This window comes from Typopeltis vanoorti, chromosome 9 (genome assembly GCF_054136105.1).
Source record: "Typopeltis vanoorti isolate ZY-2024b chromosome 9, IOZ_Tvanoo_1.0, whole genome shotgun sequence".
NCBI classification, from domain to species: Eukaryota; Metazoa; Arthropoda; class Arachnida; order Uropygi; family Thelyphonidae; genus Typopeltis; species Typopeltis vanoorti.
Window position 1 is genome coordinate 138,721,297 of NC_143557.1, and position 25,057 is coordinate 138,746,353.

The 25,057-nt window shown below is 35.9% G+C and overlaps 2 protein-coding genes across 3 annotated transcripts in view; one reads left to right on the forward strand and one right to left on the reverse strand.

The window, feature by feature from the left end:
* Window positions 1-21,830, forward strand: part of LOC150103616 (kelch-like protein 26) — a 60,162-nt gene extending 38,332 nt beyond the window's left edge. Inside the window, exon 3 of the mRNA XM_090398341.1 lies at window positions 19,707-21,830. Coding sequence (XP_090254467.1) covers window positions 19,746-21,575 — 1,830 coding nt within the window. The 5' untranslated portion in view covers window positions 19,707-19,745 and the 3' untranslated portion in view covers window positions 21,576-21,830. The remainder of the gene's footprint in view (window positions 1-19,706) is intronic.
* The window catches only part of LOC150103617 (zinc finger BED domain-containing protein 5-like), a 164,579-nt gene that overhangs the window by 10,151 nt on the left and 129,371 nt on the right, over window positions 1-25,057 (reverse strand). The window contains exon 2 of one of the 2 annotated variants that reach the window (XR_016548857.1): window positions 13,060-13,387. The exons of the other annotated variant lie outside the window; for it this stretch is intronic. The gene's annotated coding sequence lies outside the window, so the exon portion shown is untranslated. Of the gene's footprint in view, window positions 1-13,059; window positions 13,388-25,057 lie in introns of those variants that run through there. 2 annotated transcript variants of the gene reach the window in all.

The window sequence follows — 25,057 nt, forward strand, 5'->3', positions numbered from 1 at the left end:
TCTAGCAGATTCCTTTCTATCCACATAACTAGTGTCATATCCATCCCCTTTGTTCTGATTTGCTTAACAGATATCCATATGGTATTTGGTCAGATGCCTTTGCAAAATCTAGCAGAATCATCATGTAGCCATTTCCCACATCCAACTCAGCTGTTACTCCATTATAAAAGTTTGTAAATTATTTAGGCATAACCGATCCTTCATAAAGCCATGTTGCCTCCCATAGAGTATCATATTCATATCCACCTTCCTGAATTCTTTTTGACCACTTTTACCATCTACTCCTGAGATACTGATTGGTGTATAATTTCCTACTACAGTCTTAGAACCTCTCTTATGCAAGGGAATTATTCCCTCTTTCCACTCCATTGGAACTCTACCAGAGCTGAGACTTAAAGAGCCTAGTCAGAATCATTGCCATTTTCCTTGCACATTCCTGCAGAATGTGAGCCTAATATCCCATCTAATCCCACAGCTGTATCACATTGAGATTTTGCAATGTCCCAACAACCTCCAGTTCATCCACCTCTGTTCCCGCATAGTCTCTGTTACATACACTGCTTGGAAAGAGGGCAATAGAATCACATTGTGAAGAACGAACAGCTGTGGTGCTCAGTTAATAAGATGTAGGACCATTTCACTGCAGTGACTGCAGCAGTCCTTTGTGGTATACTTTTCACAAGTGTATGGCAATCAATAGGAATTTTGGATCATTCTTGTTGTGGGGTAGATGTCCCTTCACCTCACTTCAGTTAGGTGTGGTCAAGATGTTCAATAAGGTTGAGATCAGGACTCTGTGAAGGCCAGTCAAGTGTGGTGATGTTCATGTCCACAAACCACATAGTTACAGCAGCAGCCATATGATGATGCACGGTCTTGCTGAAAGTGGTGACAATGATCAGTTCCATAGGAATGCCACAAAGTAAGAGGCATTACATTGTCCTGAATGTTCATGATACCACAAACAGAGATTTGAGACCAAACCAGGAAAAACAGGATCATACCATCACGCCACTACCTGCGAATTTCATCGTTTTGGGGTTATGCACTCTGGTAAGAGACTTTCACTAGGCATCTACTCAGTAGAAGGTGTTGCATGATTCGTTGCTCCATAATACAGTTTTCCAAGCTTCCAGATCCCACTACACGTTCTTTTGCACCACTGAAAATGATGCTTTATTTTGGTTTGAATAATGTGGGGCTTGCATATTGTAGTCCTGCCATGGAAACCCATGTTGTGAGATCAGTTCTGAATGTTTTTGTGTATATTTGTGCTCCAGTTGATGCCTGGAATTCCACATTCAACATGTCAGCTGATGAATGGCGGTTTTCTCAGATTATCCTTCTTAGCATCCTATGATCACATTCGATGAGTGTGGTGAGTCGTCCACTGCAGGTAGCACTTGCAGTTGACTCTCTGCATTTTCATCTCAATATGGTATCATTGATATCACATGGTTGACTTGGAATAGCCCAATTTGCCAAACCTATAGATATGCATCATGACATCCTGTCACAGTGCCTCTTTCAAACTCCATCATTTCCCTTCTCACAGCCATTTCACTCAGACACAGTTGCACTGACTTGGAAGTGTCATATTCCCTGAATTTATGCTTGCTACAAATACGTGACTCATTACCTGGCATGATGCACCTTGCCCATGGGGGGTGTCTGTTGACTTCTTTCCAAGTAATATATGTCACAGCATCAACCTGACTTGTAACATCGACCTTGCAAAGTGGTCATTCGGTAACTCAACTGTTTTATCTGCCTCTGTAACCTCATGACCATCAGTACTCTTTAATGGTATTCTTTCATAGTCATTCTTCTGCTTGCTTGCCACATAGTGAAAGAACTCTGGGATTTCCCTTGGGCCTGCTCTGCTAGTTTCTTCTCGTAATCAGATTTTGCCTTCTTTACCACACCCACTTCTTGTCTGATCCTTGTAACATTTGCTGGTCACCTTTCTCTTTATATACATTCCAAGACATCTTTTTTTTGCTCCTCTTGCTTAATGATATTACTCACCATCTAATTCTTACCTGATTTACCCTTCTGACCTTGTGTATACAGTGTGATATTGTTTTCTCCAACTACCCCTTAATATCCTCCATGCACTGGGAACATCCTTCCCTTGGAGATCTTTATGCCATGGTATTGCTTCAAGCTGCTTCCTAAATGTGTCATAATCACCTGCCTTGTAGTTCTACATATACCCCTTCTTGACAGAATATTCCTAATTTTTTTACAATCTCCTGTTGTTCACAACAGATTTTTTTCTTCTTGACCACATGTTCACACACACACACACACACACACAGCACTGGTACACTATAGGTTTTGCAGCCTCTCCTGTGTAAGGTTGATATATTAAAAAAAAAAAAAGTCTTTTGAAAATAATTCCAGGATGCCTGGTGAAAGTGGCTCCAACAGTTAGTTAGTAATCAAAGCTAGATAATTGTGAGGAGTCCTCAGCCTGGAAAAAACTGTAGAGGACTTTGTCCCAATATGTGTGTTCAGTGATGTGCCTGTTATTAGTACCCACCTGGATATGAACAAATTAGAATGGACTGACAATTAGAGACATAGCCAACAAAATTATCTTTATATGCTTAAACCACAAACATGATGTTGCAAATGATGAAATAATGGACATGAAAAATTATCTACTAGAAACAAATTCATCCTCGGCAGAATGGAAGATAGGCAGCATCACCATAAGGAGTAGCAACAGAAACGAAGTGGAAGAACTAGAAGAAGAATTATGTCAACATAATCAGTATTACTGAGAAAAGAGGATCAAAACAGGTGATGTTAATTTTATTTATATATATATATCAGGGGCATATATTCCAGGTGTGCAGTGCACACTCATGGAATAGTAATATCACTGATATTATATTTTTTCTTTTATTCCTGTTAAAGACTACCCTAACTGTTTCCTGGCTTTGTGTAATTCCTAAAATTAAACACAATCTACTAATGCTTTGTGAAGAGGACGCTTTTCAATGCATAAACATTGCATCATATTCACATTAATAGCCTGGGGTGTGCAGTCACAAATACAGACATCTTTGAACAGATGTATAGATGGTGCAGTGGGTCAAATTCTTAGTATTCCAGTGGTTTTTAAAGTCAAGTCAAGTCAGGGTGTGTGCTGAGACAATAGCACCCAGAAATCAGTGTGTCTATGATTGGTTATTGTGTCAACCAATACAATTAAACATTGTCATTTGTTATGAGTTGCTGTTTTGATTTCTAAGTTTCATGTGTTTTGCGTGCATGAAGTGTGAACTGGTGTGTTTAGAACATCAACATAGTAGACAAGTTTTTAATATATAATTTTCTATAAATAATTTATAACTTTTTTGCCCATTTTTACAATACGAAACAGTGTTGACGATCTACCGAATGTCCCATTTCCTGCCAGCGCTTTTGAGGATTGTATGGTTATAGTTCAAGGAGGTAAGCCTCATCCTGGACAAATTTTCAGGATTATATTTTTACTTCAAGACGACAAGAATCTGTATTTAAGTTTTGTAGATATGGAAAGGTCATATTATAAATAGAAAAGCTGTTGAAAATGTTAGCTGGTGTAAATAGGTTTTTATACAGTGCAATGTATATTATTCTTAGTGTTATTAGACCTCCAGAGCAAGGACTTACAGAGGGAGATCATACATTACCTGTATCAGTTGTCATACCTTCTCTTAAATTCATTCATGCTAGATACACTGACTACTTCAACAGGCAACTCACTCACAGTTTTGTGAGAGAAAAATCTAGCTCTTACTCCTTTCTTAACTATACACAAACTTAACTTCCACTGATGTCTCCTTGTCCTTTCCCCATCTTTCATATAATGAAAAATTTTATAAACTAATATTGTATAATGTCTTCTCAAAAGTTTATAGAGTCAGTAGGAGTTGCTATAGGATTAACGGTGAAGAGGTTTTTCATCCTCTTTCTTCTGTCTACTAATGTCTGCAGTCCACATACTATCAATCATTGTAATCTACATTCCATAATTCCGGTATCATCTTTGTGACTCTTCTTTGCAACCTTTCCACAGCTTCTTTATCCCTTTGGAACCTAGGAGACCAAATCTGTGCACAGTAGTCCATGTGTGGTCATTTCAACATTGCAATTATCCTCTAAGTTGTATTTGCAATCTTTATTTGACCTTTGAACTTCAGCTTTCTATCCACCATAACTCCAAGATCTCTAGCTTCATCAGTTACTCTAAGCATAATCCCACCAATATTGAAGATTTGGATGGGATATTCAGTTGTTTGCAGATGATACAAAGTTGAGACGAACTATGAGCAGACTAGAGTGTTGCAAAATGTAAGGTTCTAAAATTTGGGAAACAAAGATGTAATGTAGAATTTATGCTTAATGGAAATATATTGTTGGAGGTGGAGGAAATAAGAGCTCTTAGGGTGATGGTGGATAACGATCTAAAATTTAGATGACACATATTGCTAAAATTGTGAGGACAACACAATTAATTCTGGAATGATGCAGAAAACACTGACTTGTAGAAGTAGGAAGATTCTGGTCCATTCCATTGTATAAGGCCTTGATTAGTCCACATATGGACTACTGTGCACAGATTTCATCACCTGGTTTTCAAAAGGATGAGATATTGGAAAGGATCCAGAGTTTCTGGTCTCTGGAATGTTGAATATGAAGAAAGACTGAGAAGATTTAATTTACAGTCTACTGAATAGAAATGTACAAGTTGGTAAGGGGTTGCTATAGGATTAGTGTTGAAGAGTTTTCATAAAATAGTGGGAGATCGGGCAAGAGATCCCTGGAAGCCATATAAGGAGGGTGTGAGAAGCAGGTTTTTTGCATGGAGAGTTGTGAATGATTCGAATGCCTTGCCTGAGAGTATGGTGTCTGCAGAGAATTTGAATATGTTTAAGGCAGGGTATGATGAACTGAACGTATGCCAAAGGGGCCTCCTAGGTGAGTCTTTGACTCTATGGAGTTTTAGGATAATAATAATATGGTGTTGGATATCACAGCATGCTGAGGTGCATAACTTTAAACTTACTAACATTGAATTGACATCCATTATCATTTGTTCTCCCTTCTCATCATCATCATCAAATTCCTGCCATGTACCCTAAAGGGGTGTACAAGATATGATAGTACTACATGAAAAATGAAAAATTTACATCATAAATAACTTCCTATCTACAATTTTCCTCCAAATCAATCTGTTACTTTTCAAGACTCCAACATTATCAGATCTTATATTTCTATCCTCTGAGGCACTTTGTACTGTATCAATCCACTTATATCTTGGTCTTCCTCTGGGTCGTTTTCATGCCAACCTGGTAGAGAACACTTGTTTTGCTAATCTTTCCTCTCCCATTCTGTTTAAGTGACCATATCACCTGAGATTAGCTCTGCTAATGCATTCCTGGATGCTGATAATGTCAAGTTCTTTCCTAATATCCTCGTTTTTAATATGATATTGCCATTGATGTCATCTGTTCACGCCTCTACTCTTTCTCAGGCCTCCCATATCTGTGGTCTCTAGTCTTTGGTCAAGTGTTTTATTTCTGACCCGGCTCTCAGATCTGTAAGTTAAAACTGGTTTGAACAATGTCTTGTATAATTTAGTGTTCCGACTAATTTCTCTCTTATTCCATATGAATTTATTCAGTTGACTTCCTACATACCAGCTTTCTTGATTCTGTTGTCTATTTCCATATTTAATTTACCATCTTCACTAAAAATTGTACCTAAGTAGCTGAAATGTTTTACTTGTTCCACAGGTTCTCTGTTCACAATGCAGTTGACATTTTCAACGATTCTGCCTGTTTTCGTTGTCTTTTTATTGCTGACCTTCATACCATATCTATTACAACAGTTATTCAATTTAGTCAAGGAATCTTGCAGACTTGTAGCGGATTTATTTAGAAGTATAACATCGTCCACATAAAACAAAGAGCATACATTAACATCTCCAATTTTTATATCAGGTTTAATACCACTTTCCTTCATAATGTGATCCATATAGATAATGAATAACAGAGGGGATAATGTACATCCTTGTCTCACACCAGATTTAACATTAAACCATCTTCCTGTACTTCCTTCAATTCTAACTGCTGACTTACAACTCAAATAAAGACTAAGTGTTGCTTGATATAATGCCCCATTGACACCATATAACTGTAGCGTCTTGAATAGCTTCTCTCTTGGCACCTTGTCATATGCCTTTTCCAGATCTACAAAACTTAAATACAGATCTTTGTTATATTCGTATGATTTCTCGTAAAGTGAAGATCTGATCCTGACAGCCTCTATTTGGCCTGCATCCAGCTTGTTCTTTACCAAGCTTTTCTTCCGCAATTCTTCTCAACCATTTCTCAAGTATACTTGCATAAATCTTACTAGGAACACTCAGTAGGGAAATACCTCTGTAATTCTCACATTCAGTTTTATTTCCCTTTTTTTATATATGGGTACTATGAGAGCTCTACTCCAATCATTGGGAGTTCATCCCTCTGTCCAGGCCTTCTGAACTATGCAGTGCAGCCACTGTAAGACTTTTATACCACCATGCTTAAGCATTTCTGGTCGAATGTCATCTACTCCTGCTGCTTTTCCACGTTTCAAGCATGTGATGGCTTTTTCTACTTCAAGTATGGATATGTATTCCTGATTGTATGCCTGTTGAGTGTTTTTTACCACTGTGCTATCACTGCTTGTTTCATTTAGCAATTTTTCAAAGTAATTACTCCATACTTCAAGGATATCTTTTTTCCCCATTTTCATATCAACTTTATCATCTCTAACTCCTTTTAAAGCACTGTTTAATCCATTTCTAAGCTTCTTCAACAACCTCCAGAATATTTTGCCACCTTCTTGATATTTATTTTCTATGTTCTTCCCAAAGACATCCCATGACTTTCGTTTAGCAAGTTTCACATAGTGTTGAGCCTTTTTACATTTGCCTCTGTATTCCCTAAGAGCACAAGCTGGCTTATTTGCCAGGAACTTTTGATATGCTTTCTTCTTTAACTTCCTGTATCCACCATGGAGTTCTGATTTTTCTATCCTTGCAGACAGCCTCACCACATGCCTCTCTGGCTGAATCAATCAAGGCTTGCTACTGAATCTCCAAGGTTTGGTTCCTGTTCTCAAACTCTTTCATTTTTTCTGCAATAATTTTTGTGTATTTTAGTCTACAGTTCACATCTGAGTGCTGCTCAACTTTTATTCTCTTTAAAACTTTCTTACATGTTATTATTTTCAATATGAAATTCAATTTTATCCTGCTCAAGACTAAATAGATCACTTCCAATTTCAAATTCTCTGTACACTCTGGTGTCCTGCACCAAGAGAAAAACATCACTATCAACAATAACATAGTCAGTGAGACTTTTCTTATTCCTTGCCTCTTCTCTCCATGTGAATTTGTGCACATTTTTATGTTGGTGCATGGCGTTAGTAATAACCAGTCCATGTCCTGAGCAGAAATCCAACAGGTATTTGCCATTATTATTAGCTTTGCACTTTTCTCTAAATTTTCCAAAGTAATGCCTGAAATTGTATGTCTGACAATCATTTCCTACTCTGCTATTTAGATCCCCAACAAGGACCAACTTTTCCTTTTTCATTGTGTCAGTTGCTTTCTCTAAAGCCTCAAAAAATTCCTCCACTTCTACCTTAATAGAACCTTCTGTCGGACCATAGGTACAAATAAGTCTCATTGCCCAGTTTCCCCACTCTACTTGAGACTGCTTGCCATTCAAGAAGATTAGCCTTGTATTTAGTGTTGAATACAATGGCTACTCCTTCTTTTCCTTGATTGTCATTACCTGAATATAACATTTTATATTTATTGCTCAGAAAGATCTCACCAGTTTTTGTCTTCTTTTTTTTTTTTTTTTTTTCAGTTGCCCCTATTATGCCGACTGGTACTTATTCCTCAGCTAGCTCCATTTCTTTGCCATTCAGGCTTGTTATGTTTATAGTACCGATCTTTAACTGTGGTGATGTTGAGTTTGGAGTGTGTTTACAGATTTTTTCCAGTAGCTGACTTTTCGCTGTTCGTCCTGGTTCCCTGGTGAAAACAACGGGGGGGGGCCTTGTTTAACCGGGCGATGCCCCAGCCGGTATGAAATTTTGTAATGTTGTACAATCAGTTTGTATTTTGGTTTAAGCCAATAAGAATACAATTTGGTCGGCTAAATCCAAAATTGCCAGCCCATCCTCATTTGTTCAGTATCCAATTAGATACCCAATAGGGTGCACCACAAGAAGGTGAGGATTGGACAAAATCGGTCAGAAGCCCTGGTCGGTTCTCCACATTCTTTAAAGGCTATGTGGAGGTCCCCTCTCAGTTATACAGCTTTGACCCTTAAGCACCCCGCCCTCCCTTCTAACCTATTCAAATCACTCTGTAAATGCTGTATGTCAGAGCATCTCTGATTGCCTTGCATCATCATCATCAGCAAACAACTGAAGATCTACTATCAACTCCTTTCCAATATCATTAATGTATAGATTAAATAAGAATGGTCCAAGGCCTTATCCCTGTGGCACACCAGTAGTCACCTTAAATCTGAACATATTCACATCTCCCATATTACCACTTTCTAATACTGTCTGTCAGCCACCCACTTATCCAAGCCTATATTACAATCCCATATTTTATAGTTTTATCAAATGCCTTATCAAAGTCTAACAGCATCGTGGTGTATCTATTACCTCTATCCAATTCAGCTGGAACATTGTTATAAAATATGAGCAAATTGCTTAGACATGACCTTCCTTTAGTAACCCATACTGTTGATTGCAAAGAATATCTTGTTTGTCCACCAATTTATGCATGTAAGTTCTTACCAACTTCTAACATCTTTAACATTTACTCCAGAGATACTGATAGGTTGATAGGTCATAGATAGCGATAGACACGTCAATCTTTGCACCACTCTTGTGCAATGGAATTATACATTATTTCCATTCCTATGAGATCTTTCGTGAACTAAGACTCAAATTATACAAACCTGTCATGAGTGAGAGGGTAAGAATCTGGCAATTGGGACAGATGCTTATCTATGTTATGCAACATCTCTAAAACCTCCTTCTCAATGTATATTTATTTAAGCTCAAATTTATTTAAGTTCAAAGTCAGCATATAGAATTGAAGGAATTACAGGATGATGGTTTGATGTAAAATCAGTTGTAAGACAAGAATTACACTAATCCATTGTTATTCATTAGGAAAGTGGCATTAACTGTGATAACACAGACTTCAGGAAGCTTTACTTAAATTGTAACAAATTTCACATCAAATTAGCAGTAAAAAGACAAATTATGAAAACAGGCAGGAATGTGAAAAACATTTAAAAAAATTGTGTGACTCCCACTCACAAAAGGTAGTTACTGCTGCTTCATTCTCAGTAGAGTACCTATAGATTAAAAATTTTCAGCTCTCTAGGAACAATTTTAGGGTGGATGGAAATAGATAACAAAATATGCAGAGCTGGTATCGTGGTAGCCACTTGAATTAATTCATATAGAATAAAAGAGAAATTAGCTAATACTAAACTAGCAGTATAAAATACAGTGTTCAGCTCATTTGAGCTTATGGTCTGAATCAGGTTAGAAATAAAACAGTTAATTGAAGACTGGAGACCACACATATGATTGATAACTTTGTATAAAATTAGGGGAGAGTTCCTTCCTAATGTCTTCATTTATAATATGATTCTACTATAAATGAAGACATTAGGAAAGAACTTGACACTGATTGTTAATATTCAAGAATGTGTGAGCAGAGCTAATCCCAAGTGGTATGTTCACTTAAACAGAATTGGAGAGGAAAGGTTAGAAATACTCTGTAAGACAGAAATATAAGATTGATAATAAAGACAAGTGTTAGAATAATTTGGAGGAAAATTGTTAATAGCTGTTGAGAGAATACTCTTCAAGAAAAGACAGCAAAAGCTTGTATATGTCAATTTCAGGATGCAAGATATTTTTCTCAAGGCTATTTAAATTTCCTTATCAAAAATGAAAAAGGAATGTCTATAGCATTGAGAAAAGAATTGATTATAGTAATATTTTTTTTTTAAAAATTAAGAAAAGTTAGAAAATAAGCTTGAATATGCAGATTATATATATATATATATATATATTTGTGTTTGTTTTGATTAGAAAATTTGTAAACCTATAATGCTGTGATGGTGTAAGGAATTTTTTTATATAATCCATAAATGCTGTAGAATAGCCTTTCTGGATTATATAAAACAAAATATGAATTGCAATAATCTTTTAAATGTAGTTAAAAGCCTCATCATGAAGGTTGTTTTCTTAATCATAAATTAGTAAATAATAATATTTGGTTAACCGATCAAGTGTTGATCAATTTTATTAATTAACTTAACCAACTAGTTTCGCCACACTTTTCTGTTGGCTTCTTCAGGGCACTTACATATAGGTTTAAACACTCTCACAATTATGCGTAACTGCAAAACTGACAAGAATAAAAACTGACTAGAATAATTACAAATAAAATAGTATCGAACGTGAGTGAAACACGTATCGCGTGTACAAGATCAGCTAGCTGTTGCTGAGGAACCTTCTGTATTTTGTATTAAAGTTCATTTCTTCCGTTTTTAAGGCTCTGATTAGGGTTTTCCATATCTCTGGCAGTATTAGGCCTTGATTTCTGTTGAGGTTCACAGTAGAACGGGCGACTGTGGCTGCTTCTTTGAACATTCTTGAATGGTAATCTTCCTCTAAGTAAGGGGAACAGCTTTAGTCCCACTCGATGACATGGTTAGTTGTGGAGAAATGAGACGATAGGCCAGAAATGTCCTGTCTGTTGTTTTTGACATAGCCAATGTGCTCCTTTTGCCTGATTTCGAGGCTTCTCGAAGTCTGTCCGATGTAATTAGAGCCACATGAGCATGGAATATTATAGACTCCAGCATATTTGTAGAAAGGATGGTTGTCTTTTGGAGATCTTAGTAGTTTACGAATAGTATCTATAGGCTGAAATGCTACTCTTATTTTGTGTTGTTTGAGGAGATTGGCGAGCTTGTTGGAGATGCCACTTACATACGGAATTGCAATCGTTTTTATATATTGAATCTCTTCTTGTTCTCTTTGTGGTGGTTCAGAGAAAAGGATTTTATTGACTAGTCTTCTTGGATAGCCATTCAAGTACAGATTGTTGGAAATAAATTTTAACTCATCTTGAAGGGTCTTGTTGTCCGTTGAGATGCAAATATCTCTTTTCTTTAACATGTGTATAATGCTGAGTTTATGTGATATGTGGTGAGAGGAGTTAAAATGTAGGTAGCGACCTGTATTGGTCGGTTTTCTGTACACCGATAGATTTAAACTGCCATCAGTTTGTTTTTTGATTAAGATGTCTAAAAACGGAAGTTGTTTTTCTCTTTCAAGTTCCAGAGTGAATTTAATAGAATGATGGAAAGCGTTGATCTTTTTGAGAAAATCATATATGTCATCTTTGTTATTGTTCCATATGATGAAGATATCGTCCACATATCTAAACCAAATTTTAGGTCTAGGAAAAATTTGTGATAGGATTTTGTTTTCTAAGTCTTCCATAAAGAGGTCAGCACATGAAGGTGAGAGTGGGCTTCCCATTGCCAAGCCTGTTAACTGTTGATAGATTTTATTTTTCCAAGAAAAGTAATTGGAGTTTAGGCAGTGAGCAAACAATACGGGTATATCTTGTGGGAACAAGGTACTTAAGATGTCAATGACCTCTACTACAGGAACGTTTGTAAAGAGAGAGATGACATCTAAGCTGGCTAGAAGATCATTATCCGATATCTTGATGTTTTTTAGCTTTTCTACGAAATGTCCAGAGTTTTTGATGTAACTCTCTGAGTTGTGGATGTATTGCTGTAGGAGTTTCGAGAGATGTTTTGACAATAAGTAGGTGGGCGAGTTGATTGCATCAACGATTGGGCGTAAAGGAATACCCTCTTTGTGCACTTTTGGAACTCCATAGAGTCTCGGAGTTAAAGGATGCATCGATTTTAGTTTTTTAATCAAGTCTGTTGGCCAGTTAGATAAATTGCGTAGTAATTCGTTGGTATCATTGTGATTTTTTAATGTTGGATCTTTTGTTAAAAGACGGTAAACAGACAAGTCAGAAAGTAGATGGTTAACTTTGTCTTCATAGTCCTTTCAGTTCAGTATCACATTACTGTTTCCTTTATCTGCTTTAAGTACTATGATGTCTTTGTTGTTTTTTAAATCACGAATAGTTCTTTTATCCAGTGATGAGAAGTTTTGTTTTGTGGAATAGGGCGCGGAAAGTATTATGCTACTTTTTAATCTTAGATCATTTGCTGTGTGAGGCGGTAATAATGAGATTCCTTTTTCTAGACTACAGAAGAAATCTATCTTGGGAATCTGTTGTGGAGCTATTGCATAGTTGAAACCCTTTTTGAGAATGTCGATTTCAGGTTTCTTTAAGATGTGGTTTGAAAAATTAAGAATAACTTGGTTGTCTGGTAGAGAAGGTTTAGACTCATTGTGGGTGGTATAGAGGTGGTTAAATTTTTTAATCTGGGTCTGTCTGCTTTTGTTAAAAGCTTTGGTGAAACTGGTGTTGATCATTTTATCTAACACTTGCCAAAACTTACCAACTAGTTTCGCCACACGAAGTGTGGCGAAACTAGTTGGTTAAGTTAATTAATAAAATTGATCAACACTTGATCGGTTAACCAAAAAGTAGTTAAAAGCCTATTTCCCTGACGATGTCCACGTAACGTTGGATGAAATGTATTATAGTTCTGAATAAAATTCTATATCATTTTTGTTACATGTAAGCTGTTAAAATTATTTAAATGTCTTAGTGCACATGTATGTTCCATTAAAACTATTTCTTACAAACCTCTATTGGAGGAGCATTAGAAATACATTTGAAGAAAAAGCTAATCTGCATAATAGACTTGTGTTTCTTAGCAGTTGTCATGCTGCAAATGTTATTCCTAATTTTGTTAAAATTAAAGAAACCATCCAATTGCATTTTGTGCAGAAAATTTATCAAAAAGCAAGTCAGGTATTATTATAAATCAAATAAGTGAAGCAGCCTGTGTAGCTCAGTGGATGTGGCGTTTGCACATCACAGCGCTTGACTGCACGAAGGAAGACTTCTTGGTTTCGAATCTAGTTGGCGATTAGAAGAAATTTTTCTAAGCCTTTTTTCGACCGGTTCTCGAGAGTGTTGATCGCTGGCATGGGTAAGCGGGTTTTTTCTCCCGGAAACTCAAGAAAATCGACGTTGGTGTAGTTGCAGTCAGTTGGTGGATTGAGTTGTTGAGACAGAGTTGTGGAGTGGGTGCCCTCCCTCAATGAATCTTTGGACTCCCTAGAGGTGTCAAATAATAATAATAATAATAAATAATGCTCAACTTCTGGAACTTGAAAGTACTTTAAAAGACATTTCAATCAAAACTATTTTGAATTAAATTCTTGTATTTCACTATCCTCAGCCAGATGAGCACATTTCATCCAAGAACATAGGTTTATTCATAAGTTTCAAATATTAGAAGGAAGAAACTAACACAATATTCAACCAATAACTGAGTTTAACCATAACAGTTGGGTTAAATTTAACTAATGGACAGCTAGCAAATGAACTAAATGCTTTGTTTAAAGGTCCCAATTTTACTTTTGTCTCCTTGACGTATATCTTATTTACAAATCGTGGTAAATGTGGAAAAAGGTATCAGAGAATTATGCACAGATGAAGCAAATAAATTATATTTTGAGATTGCCAATGTTTAAATATACACTTCTCAGAAGTATAAGCTCTTTGCTCCCTGTGCCAGAACACCAATATCGTCATGACGAATTGACAAAGGTAATACCACAGTTGTCATGAATACCACCAAGTATAATCATAAAATTATTAAGAGATAGGTCAACCTACTCTGTTATCAGCAGAGATCCAACAAAAAGTCAAATCAATAAATTAAATTATTAGACAATTGTAAAATCGTGGGATACCAGTATGAATTCATCATGCCTGTTAGCCTCGTCTCTGTGGTCTTCCTAAAATACATAAGGATGGTGACTTACTATGCCCAACAGTGGACTGAATTGGCTCTCCCACCTACTACCTTGGTAAAACATCTCTCATCTTCAGAATCTCACTGGCTACACCAGCTCTTATATCAAAAACAGTCTTGAGTTTAAAGAGAAAATAAAATATCTGTATATGTCTAATTTGAAAATCAAGAAAGTGAAAAAATGGGACTTCACCTTACCATAAAGAAAAACAAAAATCATGACAACAGCAGTTAGCAGAAAAGTGAAGTTTAAAATCAATGAGGAAGAAATTGAATCAGTTCAGGATTTCATCTTCATTGGTTCAAAAATTTGCAATGGCAGATCCACCCCTGAAATCAAGCATAGGATCACTCTGGGCCGTCGCTCTAAGTACCAGAAGTAAACTAGTCAGAGCTATAGACTTGGTTGTGAAAGCTGGACAATAAAAAGACCTGATAGAAGAAACCTGGATGCTTTTGGAATGTGGTACTGGCGGAAACTGTTACAAATACCATGGATAGCCATGATAACAAATAGAGAAGTGCTGGAGCTCATAAAACCAACATCACTGTAAGCCAAAATCACTAGACTACGACTAACTTACCTGCCACCCCACTAAAGAAGTCTGTGATGTTTGGAATGGTCGGTGAAATCAGAAGACGGGGACTGACAAAGAACACGCTAGCTCAACACCATTCAAGTAGATACCAACATGAACATCAAACAACGAAAGAAGCAGTTCTTGACAGGACAGATTAAATTGATTTAACCATTTCAATTTAACCATTAAATCAATGGTTAAATCAATCACTCACTATGTCTAATAAGATTATAGTTTCTTTTGATGTAGTCTATATTCACCAACAAACCACTACAGCTGACTTTTCAGTTTTTACAATCTGACTTCCCAGAAGACATTGTTAACCTATTTAAATTCATTATCAGTGTAGACTATTTTACATAGCATAAGAAGTTGTTCAAACAAATACACGGAAAAGTAATGGGCAGCCCTATCCCACCAGCCTTAGCTGATTATTTTATGGAGCATCTAGAAAAAAAACTCTTTGACACTATATTTCCTCAGCCTTGTATATTGGTTACATTTTGTTGATGATATATTTGCAGTCTAGTCCCACTCTGAGTCAAAATTATTTCAGTTCCTAGAGTAATAAACTCCTTGTACTCTCGTATCAAGTTCACTATGGATACCTTAAAAATTCATAATCCTACAGGTCATGTTGAATTTTTAGTTTATTGGAAGCCAACCTTTTTTGACTGATACATTCACTCATCCTGCACACCATCATTCATTGTAGAAAATGGGTATTATCAAGGGTCTTGTACAGAGCTCATAAGATCTGCTCTTACAATTCCCTTTTGTTAGATGAACTGAATAAAATTAAAAGCAATCTGATATGTAATGGATACAATAAAATTACCATTCAAAAAATTATTGATAATTATCATTCTTCTACCAAACTACAATCTGATGTGAAAAGAATTCCAATACCCTATCTTGAAGGAACCTCAAAATAAAAAGCAAGGATTCTTCGTTAATTCATTCTATGTGATTTCTTCAAGCCAGCTCGGAAACTGTCTACCTTCCTACTTTTTTCTTTTCAAGTACCCTGCTATTTTGGACAGACTGACCATTCTGTAGAATTGAAGAACATCAAGACTGTATTACATTTTTGGAATCCAACAAGTGTGGCCTTGCTTCTCACACTAATTGACACTATGTACAGAGTTCCTTGGAACCAGATCTGGTCTAGGTGACCAGATCTGGGCACAGTAGTCAAGATGGGGGTCTTATCAAGGCTCGATACAGAGGAACAATAACTTGCTAATCTCTGCTCGTCAAGGTATTCTTCAGCATCCAAGTGATTTGATGAGCTGATTTAGCCACTTTTGCAATGTGCCCCTTAAACTTCAACTCCCTATCCACCAAACACTCCCAAGTCCGTGGCCTCATCAATCTCCTGGAGATTGATGAGGTTCCACCAATATGATATACTGCTGCTAATCTTTTCACCCCAAAATGCATAACCTTACATTTTGGCACATTAAATTGACATCCATTCTCCTTAGCCCATACCTCCAATCTATCCAAATCGTCCTGCAAAATTTTGACATCTTTTGCATTCACTATTGCCCTACCCAACTTTGCATCATCAGCGAACAAATGAACCATTTCTCTCAGTTCCTTCCCTATATCGTTAATGAACAAATTAAACAGCAGTGGTCCAAGAACAGAACCCTGCGGCACACCACTAGTCACAGGCAGTCTTTTGGACTCTACTCCTGAGTAAACTACTCTCTGCTATCTCTCCATCCACCACCCTCCTATGCATCTCACCAACCCTATATCTATTCCCATATGTTGTAGTTTACGGATTAGAATTCCATGTGGTATCCTGTCAAAGGCCTTAGCCAGGTCCAGAAGTATCACTGTAAACTCTTTACCCTTATCCAATTCAGCCGTCACTGTGTTATAAAACCTGAGCAAGTTACTGAGGCATGATCTACCCTTCACAAAACCATGTTGTCCCCCATACAGTATCTCATTTTCATCAATCCATTCCTGTATTTTTCCCTTGACTACTTTCTCCAAGACCTTGACAATGACTCCTGATATGCTGATCAGTCGATAATTTGCAACAGTAGTCTTGGATCCTCCTTTATGCAGTGGAACTATTTTCCCTTCTTTTCACCCTTTCGGGACTAAACCAGACCCGAGACTCAGATTAAACAATATGGTCAAGGGCACTGACAATTCTTTAGCCGCTTCACGTAAGACCCGTGCTGGTATACCATCCAATCCCACAGATGTATTCACATTAAGGTTCTGTAATAGACTATTCACCTCCACTTCATTCACCACAATTCCCATATAAACTAATGGTTCCTTCATTCCTTCAATGTCACCACCTGGATGATATATACTCTTGCAAAGTGCTCACTCAGTAATTCCACTATGTCAACTGATTCAGTGACCTCCCTACCATCAGTATTCCTTAAAATCATTGTACAGCTTTTCTTTTACTTGCAGCATATTGAAAGAACTGTTTGGGATTCTCTTTAGCTTGCATGGCTAATTTCCTTTCATAATCCACTTTTGCTTTTCTTATCACACTCATTACCCTTCTGGCCTGCCCTTTATACCGGTCATGTGCCTGCAGATCACCTTTCTCCTTAAATTCCTTCCACAGTTATTTCTTTTTTTGTAACTCAAGTTTAATGGTGTTATTCATCCATTTAACTCCTACGTGATTTACTATTCGGACTCTAGGTATACAGTCAGCCATAACCTCCTGCAAATGCTCCTTGACCTCTTCGCCTATTAAGGGGACCTATTAATTGTTCATAAGTTTTTTGGTTTTTTTTTTAAATTTAAACATGACTAATGTATGCATGATTTTATGACTCATTATTGCAATTCATGTTTTGAATGTAGTTAATGTAGTGTTGGATAAAATTTATTGGAGTTTTTGAATAAAATTCTATATAATTTTTGTTACATGTGTAAACCATGAAGTTATTTAAATAAACAATAATCTGGTATGTTGCAGCTGACTTTCATGAATATATTCACCTTTCTTCTCTCTCTTGTTCTCACCCTCACCCTTAAGCTCATAGTAGCAAGGAGACCATCATCACATTCAAAACTGGCATTGAAATGGTAAGATGTGGAAATATTGTATCATCTCCAAATTGTGTTTTTCTGAGTGTCTCTGCTCTCTAGCCCACAGGCTGTTGATTCAAATCTCACTGTGTGAAACCTTTTGATGGTAGATGATTTTGATAGGAGACCTTTGTTTTCATTTTTTCTTTTTTCACACACTCACACACAAATGCAATTATACTTTGGTTCCTTACAAAGCTGTTAGCCATAAGTTTTATCTAACTGTGCTTCCACCAGATTTGTCCACTCCTGTTTACATAAGCAATTTACCTAAGTCATAGCAGTCTGTTATTCAACTTCCACTTCCACTAGAATGTTTATCTCATATATTTTCAAATGAGAAACTATGACAATTTTCTTCTCTAATGCATACTAAAGCTACTGTCTTTTAGAGATATCTCAAATATGTGCATTATCCAGGCATGTCCCGCCAATACCCCCCCCCCCCCCACACACACACTCACACCACCTGCTTGCTACTTGTGGTGAACTGTTTCTGTGCAGGTGTTTTTACACAGGAGGATGGAGTTGTGATTTTCCATTTTCTCTTAGAATTGGCAAAATATATGGTTCTTACCAGATCACTATTCTTCACTATTTTGTATGTTTAATCTCTGGGACTTATGACAGAATTCTAATGTTTTTCCATTTCTTCAGTTCAGAACTTGTACAGGCTCATCCATATATCTTTGTGTAACACAGATGCATTGCCTGCATATTTTGAGTAGCTGTAGAAATGAACTAAACTGAACAATAGTACTATGTATTGACTGTTGCATCTGTCAGCACTGCATGTCAGATAAGAATACTCTCTTACTCATTGGCAATGATTAGCATTACTTCATGTTTATTTATTTTCTTTAATGTGAATCCTACCATGAAAGGTTGCCTATTCTCTATATAGTACCAAGGGTAGACTGAGATATGGTTTACTTACTCTCTTAAGACCAAAGATGGTACTTTTTTCAAGGCCTACATGCCTCTAATAAGCAGGATGGTGATCCCACACTGAGCAACAAAAATCATTTACCAGTAACATCCATTTTACAACAACATAAATAAAGCTACTGTGTGTGGGGGAAGGGGTATTGGAGTAAGTACCTGGTGTCTTATTGAAATCTTTTCATTTCTATACCCTCAGTAACACCTCTCATTGCTTTGATGTTTTGGTTCTAACTTGTGATTGAGCCTATGCCTTGGTCCACAAGCATTGTTATAGTTTGTGGACCAAGGCGTCATAAAACAGAGTGATCATTCTCTGTTTCACTGAAATGCTGTATCTGTCACATCAAGTATTGTGTAATATCATGGACATAAATCATATTACTGCTACCATCTTCATGCTATGTGAACAATTTTAGACTATCTGCATCAGTGATTTACAGGTCCTAGTTACCTCATGTAGTATCCTATCCTAGAGCATATTATTTAAAAAAATCTCACACACACATCTCAACAAATTATGCAAATTCCACTTACTAAGTAAAAAAACACACCCAAGTATCCCATTTTTTAATATATAAAAAAAGTCAGTAAGAGTTCCATAAGCTGATCACTGGTGTGGTATTTGTTTTTTAAAGTTAAAAAGATTTTGTTTAGAAAGTTGTTTTTATTAAATAAAAAAATATTTATTTTTTTATTTGATACTTGACAAATGCATTCACAGATTAATGCATTTGTCGAGCCCTGTACACACACACACACACATTTTATTATTGTTATTATTTATTTATTTTGTTTGAAAAATGGATGAGTATGAAACTATTTTGGGATTGATTAATATGTTAGGAATATTTGTTGATTTAATAAGCTCCACTTATAGTGAAAGGTCTATCAGAAATAAGTTAATGAAATATATACTAAATTTTAGTAGTTATTCTGTTTTTAAAAGGAGGGAATAAAGCTATCATGACATAGTGAATCATACCTAATATTTTATTTTTCATTTTTTCAGCCTCTCAAAGTAAACTTGGTTTCAGTTTGTTCAGTGATCATGAGAGAGATTAGGAGGAGTTTGACCTCAGGTAATTCAGGATCCCCTACTGTCCACTTTGAATCACCCTCACACATGGGAACATTACTAAGTGGGCTGAATACTCTTAGAAGTAAAGGGCTTCTGTTAGATGTTACACTCATTGCTGGTGGCCAGGCATTCCAGGCTCACCGTGTTGTCTTGGCCTCTTGTAGTGATTATTTTCGTGCCATGTTTACTGATGCCATGAAGGAGAGTACACAGAGTGAGATATGCTTGAATGGTGTCACTGCAGAAGGGATGCGTTATTTACTTGAATATGCTTACACATCTAGGCTTTCATTGAGTCTAGCAAACATTCAAGATGTGCTTTCTGCTGCCAATCATGTTCAATTGTTGGCTGTTGTTGAAGCATGTTCATCATACTTACAAGAACAACTTGATTTGGACAATTGTGTTGATGTGGCAACAATTGCAGAAATGTATTCTCTTCAGCAGTTACGTAAAGAAGTTTATAGGTTCATTTGTGGAAACTTGCAACATTTTTCAAGAACATCAGAATTTCAGCGTTTATCTCTTTTGCAACTTGAGCATGTATTAGAATGTGACTTTCCTGTAGATTGTCCCGAAAGTGAAGTTTTAGGAATTGTTTTAAAGTGGGTAGAACATTCACCACATGAAAGGTTAAAATATGCTCACCAGCTCTTACGCAACATACATTTTTCTGAAATACCCTCACCAGAACTCACTGTATTCTCAGAGTCACCAGTTGTAAAGTGCCTTCGTGCTGCCAGCCCACTATGGGGCAGAATCTGGCATTTACCACCAACTCATCCTGCTTGGCCAGAACACTATGGTGTATCCTTGGTAAACTCTAGAGGAATGGAACTAGCTCTTCTGAAAGTTGGAGGTTTTGGTATTGCAGGAGTTACAAATGAAATTGCTTATTATCTTCCAAGTGTTGGTAAATGGAGGTATCTTACATCTATTCCTCATGTAGAGCAGTGTAACTTTGGTACAGCAGTTTTGAATAATGAACTTTACATTGTTGGAGGTTGTTTTAATCAAAGTTTACAAGAAAATGTTCATCCTTTTGGCTTCATGTATAATCCTCTGACAAACTCGTGGTCAACTATGGCACCTATGCAAAAAGAACGGTGTCGATTTTCACTAGGTGTGGTTGGTCGTTATCTCTTTGCTGTAGGTGGTGCTGGAGAATCTGGTGATGCAGATGTGCTCGATGATACTGCACCTTGTGAAAAATATGACCCTGTTGCAGATCTGTGGATGCCTATAGCACCATTACCAGGGTCACGGGCACAACATGCAGGTGCTACTTGGAGAAATTATCTGTATATATCTGGTGGGCTAGATCAAGACCTTGTGCTAAATTCATTTTGGAGGTACAATACAGAAACAGATCACTGGGAGCCTAGAGCTCCAATGTTAGCGCCACGTGCTGACCATTGTACAGTGTGTTATAAGGACAAGTTGTATGTTTGTGGAGGTTGGTATGAGGATGAAGCCACAGGTTCCAGAGTATTAGTCGATTCTATTGACTGCTACAACATTAGCCGAGATAGTTGGACAGTTGTAACTAGGGTGCCTACACCTCGCTATCATGCTGGTATTGTTGTTATTGGAAAATGGTTGTACATTGTAGGAGGGTTTCATAGTGCTACTACCTTTGATCGTGCTAGTGGAGTAGTTGAATGTTATAATCTAGAAAGTGGCGTATGGACAGTAGGAGAACATTATCCTCAAGATATCTGGGAACATGCTTGCTGTACATTATTTGTTCCTCGATGTAGGGATGATCTTGAAGTCATCCCAGATAAAAATCTTATTTAAAGTTTCTAATAAATATGAGAGTTTTGAGTCCATGTAAAGAACCTGATTGAAGGTATTGTACTGTTCAATGCTGTTGGTAGTTTTTGACAAAAGTGGTTTACAAACTAGCAATTTAAAATGGCATTGTAATTAAGAAAAACAACCTGGTGCTTAAGTTACAGCGGTGAAATTGTAAAAATAAGCAGAAAGTTATATCATTTGATTTTATTTTGTTTTAAATTATTCTATATTTTTAATGAATGAGGTCCTTTTAAAGGTCTGATTTTTGGTCAATTTATATATATATATTACATATATTAATTTATTACATATATATATATATATATATGTATGTAATAAATTTTTTAACTTGGGGATGCTGTATATTAGGGTTAAGTAATTTTATAAGCTTGGTTATTTAACTCCTAATCCCAAGTATGCAAACAATTAAGTTTGCACCTGAAACATAGTTCAAGTCTAAGGATGGTACAACACCAGGGCAACTCATTGTAAAGGTGGGTAAAGCTCTGATCACTATTCTTAGTATTTTCCCATAATGTAAAGCACATCTCACTAAAAGATGTATACTGCAATACATTATGGTGGGGTCACTACCCAGACCGGTTTCAACCTTTTTTGAGGTCTCCTCAGTGAGATGTGCTTTACATTATGGGAAAATACTAAGAATAGTGATCAGAGCTTTGCCCACCTTTACAATGAGTTGCCCTGGTGTTGTACCATCCTTAGACTTGAACTATGTTTCAAGCGCAAACTTAATTGTTTGTATACTTGGGATTAAGAGTTAAATAACCAAGCTTATAAAATTACTTGGTAACCCTAATATATATATATATATATATATATATTCGTTATTCCTTTTATAAGATTAACCACCCAAATATCTGGGATGAGATGTGCTGATGTTCTTAATTTGTGAAATACAGTATGGATTAAAATTCAAATATTTCACTTCTCTCCATTGCTAAGGAGAGTACAGTTTGAACTAATTCTCAGAATGACAGTGAAGTGGTTTTATTTTGAGCTCCACAAAACCTTGATGTTTGTGGAGTTCTGGCAACAAGTAAATTTGGAAAGCAATATAATGTTTAGATATTGTTTTAACACTCGAATTGTTGATTTCACTTCATTATTGTTTCAACTATGGGAATGCTTGAGTGGTTAACTTAAAGCAGGTAAAAATTATTTTAGTTTTTTACTAAAAAAAAAAAAAAAAAAAGAGCCATTTAACAGCTTTGTTTTCTTGACCAATATAAAAATAAACCTTCCCTTTTAATTAGTATATTTTGAAGTATAAAATCTCATTAAAAACAAACAATTACCATTAGATCATCTTACGTTAATATATATATATAAAGATTTTATTTCTGCATGTTAATATCAGTTATGGTTTCATTTCAACTGTGTAGTTAATTTTTTTATAATCCAAAATTTTTCCTACATACAATCTCAATTTGTAAGGCATCTCACATGCAATCATTCTAAAGCATTTTTTTTTTAAGTAAAAGGGAAAAAAAAAAACACCAGTAGAAAATAAACTAAACTTTGCATTGGCATTAGCTGAGTATGTCTCACTGTGGTTACTGTCTTTGGGTCTCATAATCATACATATCAGGTACAATGTGCATCCAGTATTTCTGTTTTATCTGTTCAGACTCTAATATAATTTTTACATTTGGACTGTTCAAGTTAGATGATTTTTGGTCATAAACAAAATGTCTGATGTAACCCCACATAAACAAACAGGGAACATATCAGTATGGGTGATTCTAGTTGGATATATAATAAACATGTTTCCAAAAATTTAGAAGAACAATTGCACCAAATCACTTTCCAGTTAATATGGCACTTTCACAACGCAGTTGCAAGGACTGTACAATAATTGGCCACTTAACCCGAGTTCATGTCATAATAAATATAATACACCTCAGAGCCTTATGTGCTTTTGCTGTAATTCCAGCAAAACCAAAAACCATTAATGTGTCAGAAATGCAGTAGATAATATGTTTATACAAATACTCTGTCTTATAGTCCATATAAATTGCCCATTAGGACTGCATGCCTTGTATTTGTGGAAAAACAATTGCATCTTATCTAAAGTACATATATCTTGGCAGCAGATGTGCAACAGAATGATTCTGTTCTTAATATTAGGTGGTGATTTTAAAAAAAAAAAGTCGTCTAAGTAATTTAGGTATAGGCTTTTTATGTAGATTTTCCTGTTCTTGCTCTGCAGATGAAGTTGATCTTTCCATCTTAATCTTGGATGTCCACAGTCTCTTCTTCCTGTAGGTGTATATTCTAGTGCTAGTTTAAGAATCCTCTTGTTATTCATCCTTTCTATGTAGTGCAACCAATATACAGTACATAATAATAATATTATTATTTTTTTTTTTTTTAGATAAAAAAAAAAGTCATTTTATGAAATTATAAACCTTTGACCATCTTATCAAAAGTGATACCCAGATTATTTTCTAGATAGCATTGAGATAACTTTTGAATTCTTGAAAATAGAATAGCAGTGGAACAAATAATAGTATGTTTCACAAATAATGTTATAAACAAGGCTGGTATGATGGTAGCTAGTTTGATACATTTTCTGTATTCATATAAAATACATTGGATACAAGATGGCCAAACATAAAGAGTACAAGATGGTCACTAGTAATAAAAAAAAACGACAAATTGACATCTGTTAATTCAATGCCATAGTTAATTACAGTAATACTGCTTATATTTTTATCTTATCACAACCACATCTTCACAGCACACAAATACAAGGTCACTTTGCAAGCAGGCACTATATATGGTAAACTGTGAAAACATGAATAGAAATAATGTTATGACCACACCACTAGTTAACCTTTTTTACCAATCCAGAATCCATTATAAATGAGCATACCAGATAGCAGCATGTTTAAAATATGGAGCTGAGATTTGGGTCAGAAATACAGCAGTTTGAACTGTCACAGACTGGGGACTATAAATCATAAGTTCTGAGGAAAAGAGAGAGTAGATTAGCATTGATGGTTGAGCCATAATGAAGATATTAGAAAGGTACTTCATGTGTTATTAATACAGTAAGCAAGGGAGCTGATATAAGGTAGTGCTGTCACTTAGAATTTCTCCTTTTACATTCTTAGAACAGAATGTGAAATAAGAAATTTGTAAACATGTTTTAAAAAAAAAAACACAGAAAGCCCTAGATGAACTATTTTCTAAAATGGAAAAGTAAGAGCTGTTCAAGTGAAACCTGACAAGATTCACCTTACTCTTTCAAGTTTGGATTACAAACAGTTAAAATGTTTATTTTCAGAGACTGGAGACTGGTCTTGATACAAAAAAGTTGTTATAAAATAATAATAATAATAATTCTTGTTACTGAAGTTCTACATGTATTATTTCATAATTGAAAATTTTATACATTTGATTTATCTGTCAGAACTCATTCTATGTTTTAATGCATCCACTGCTCATATTTTGCA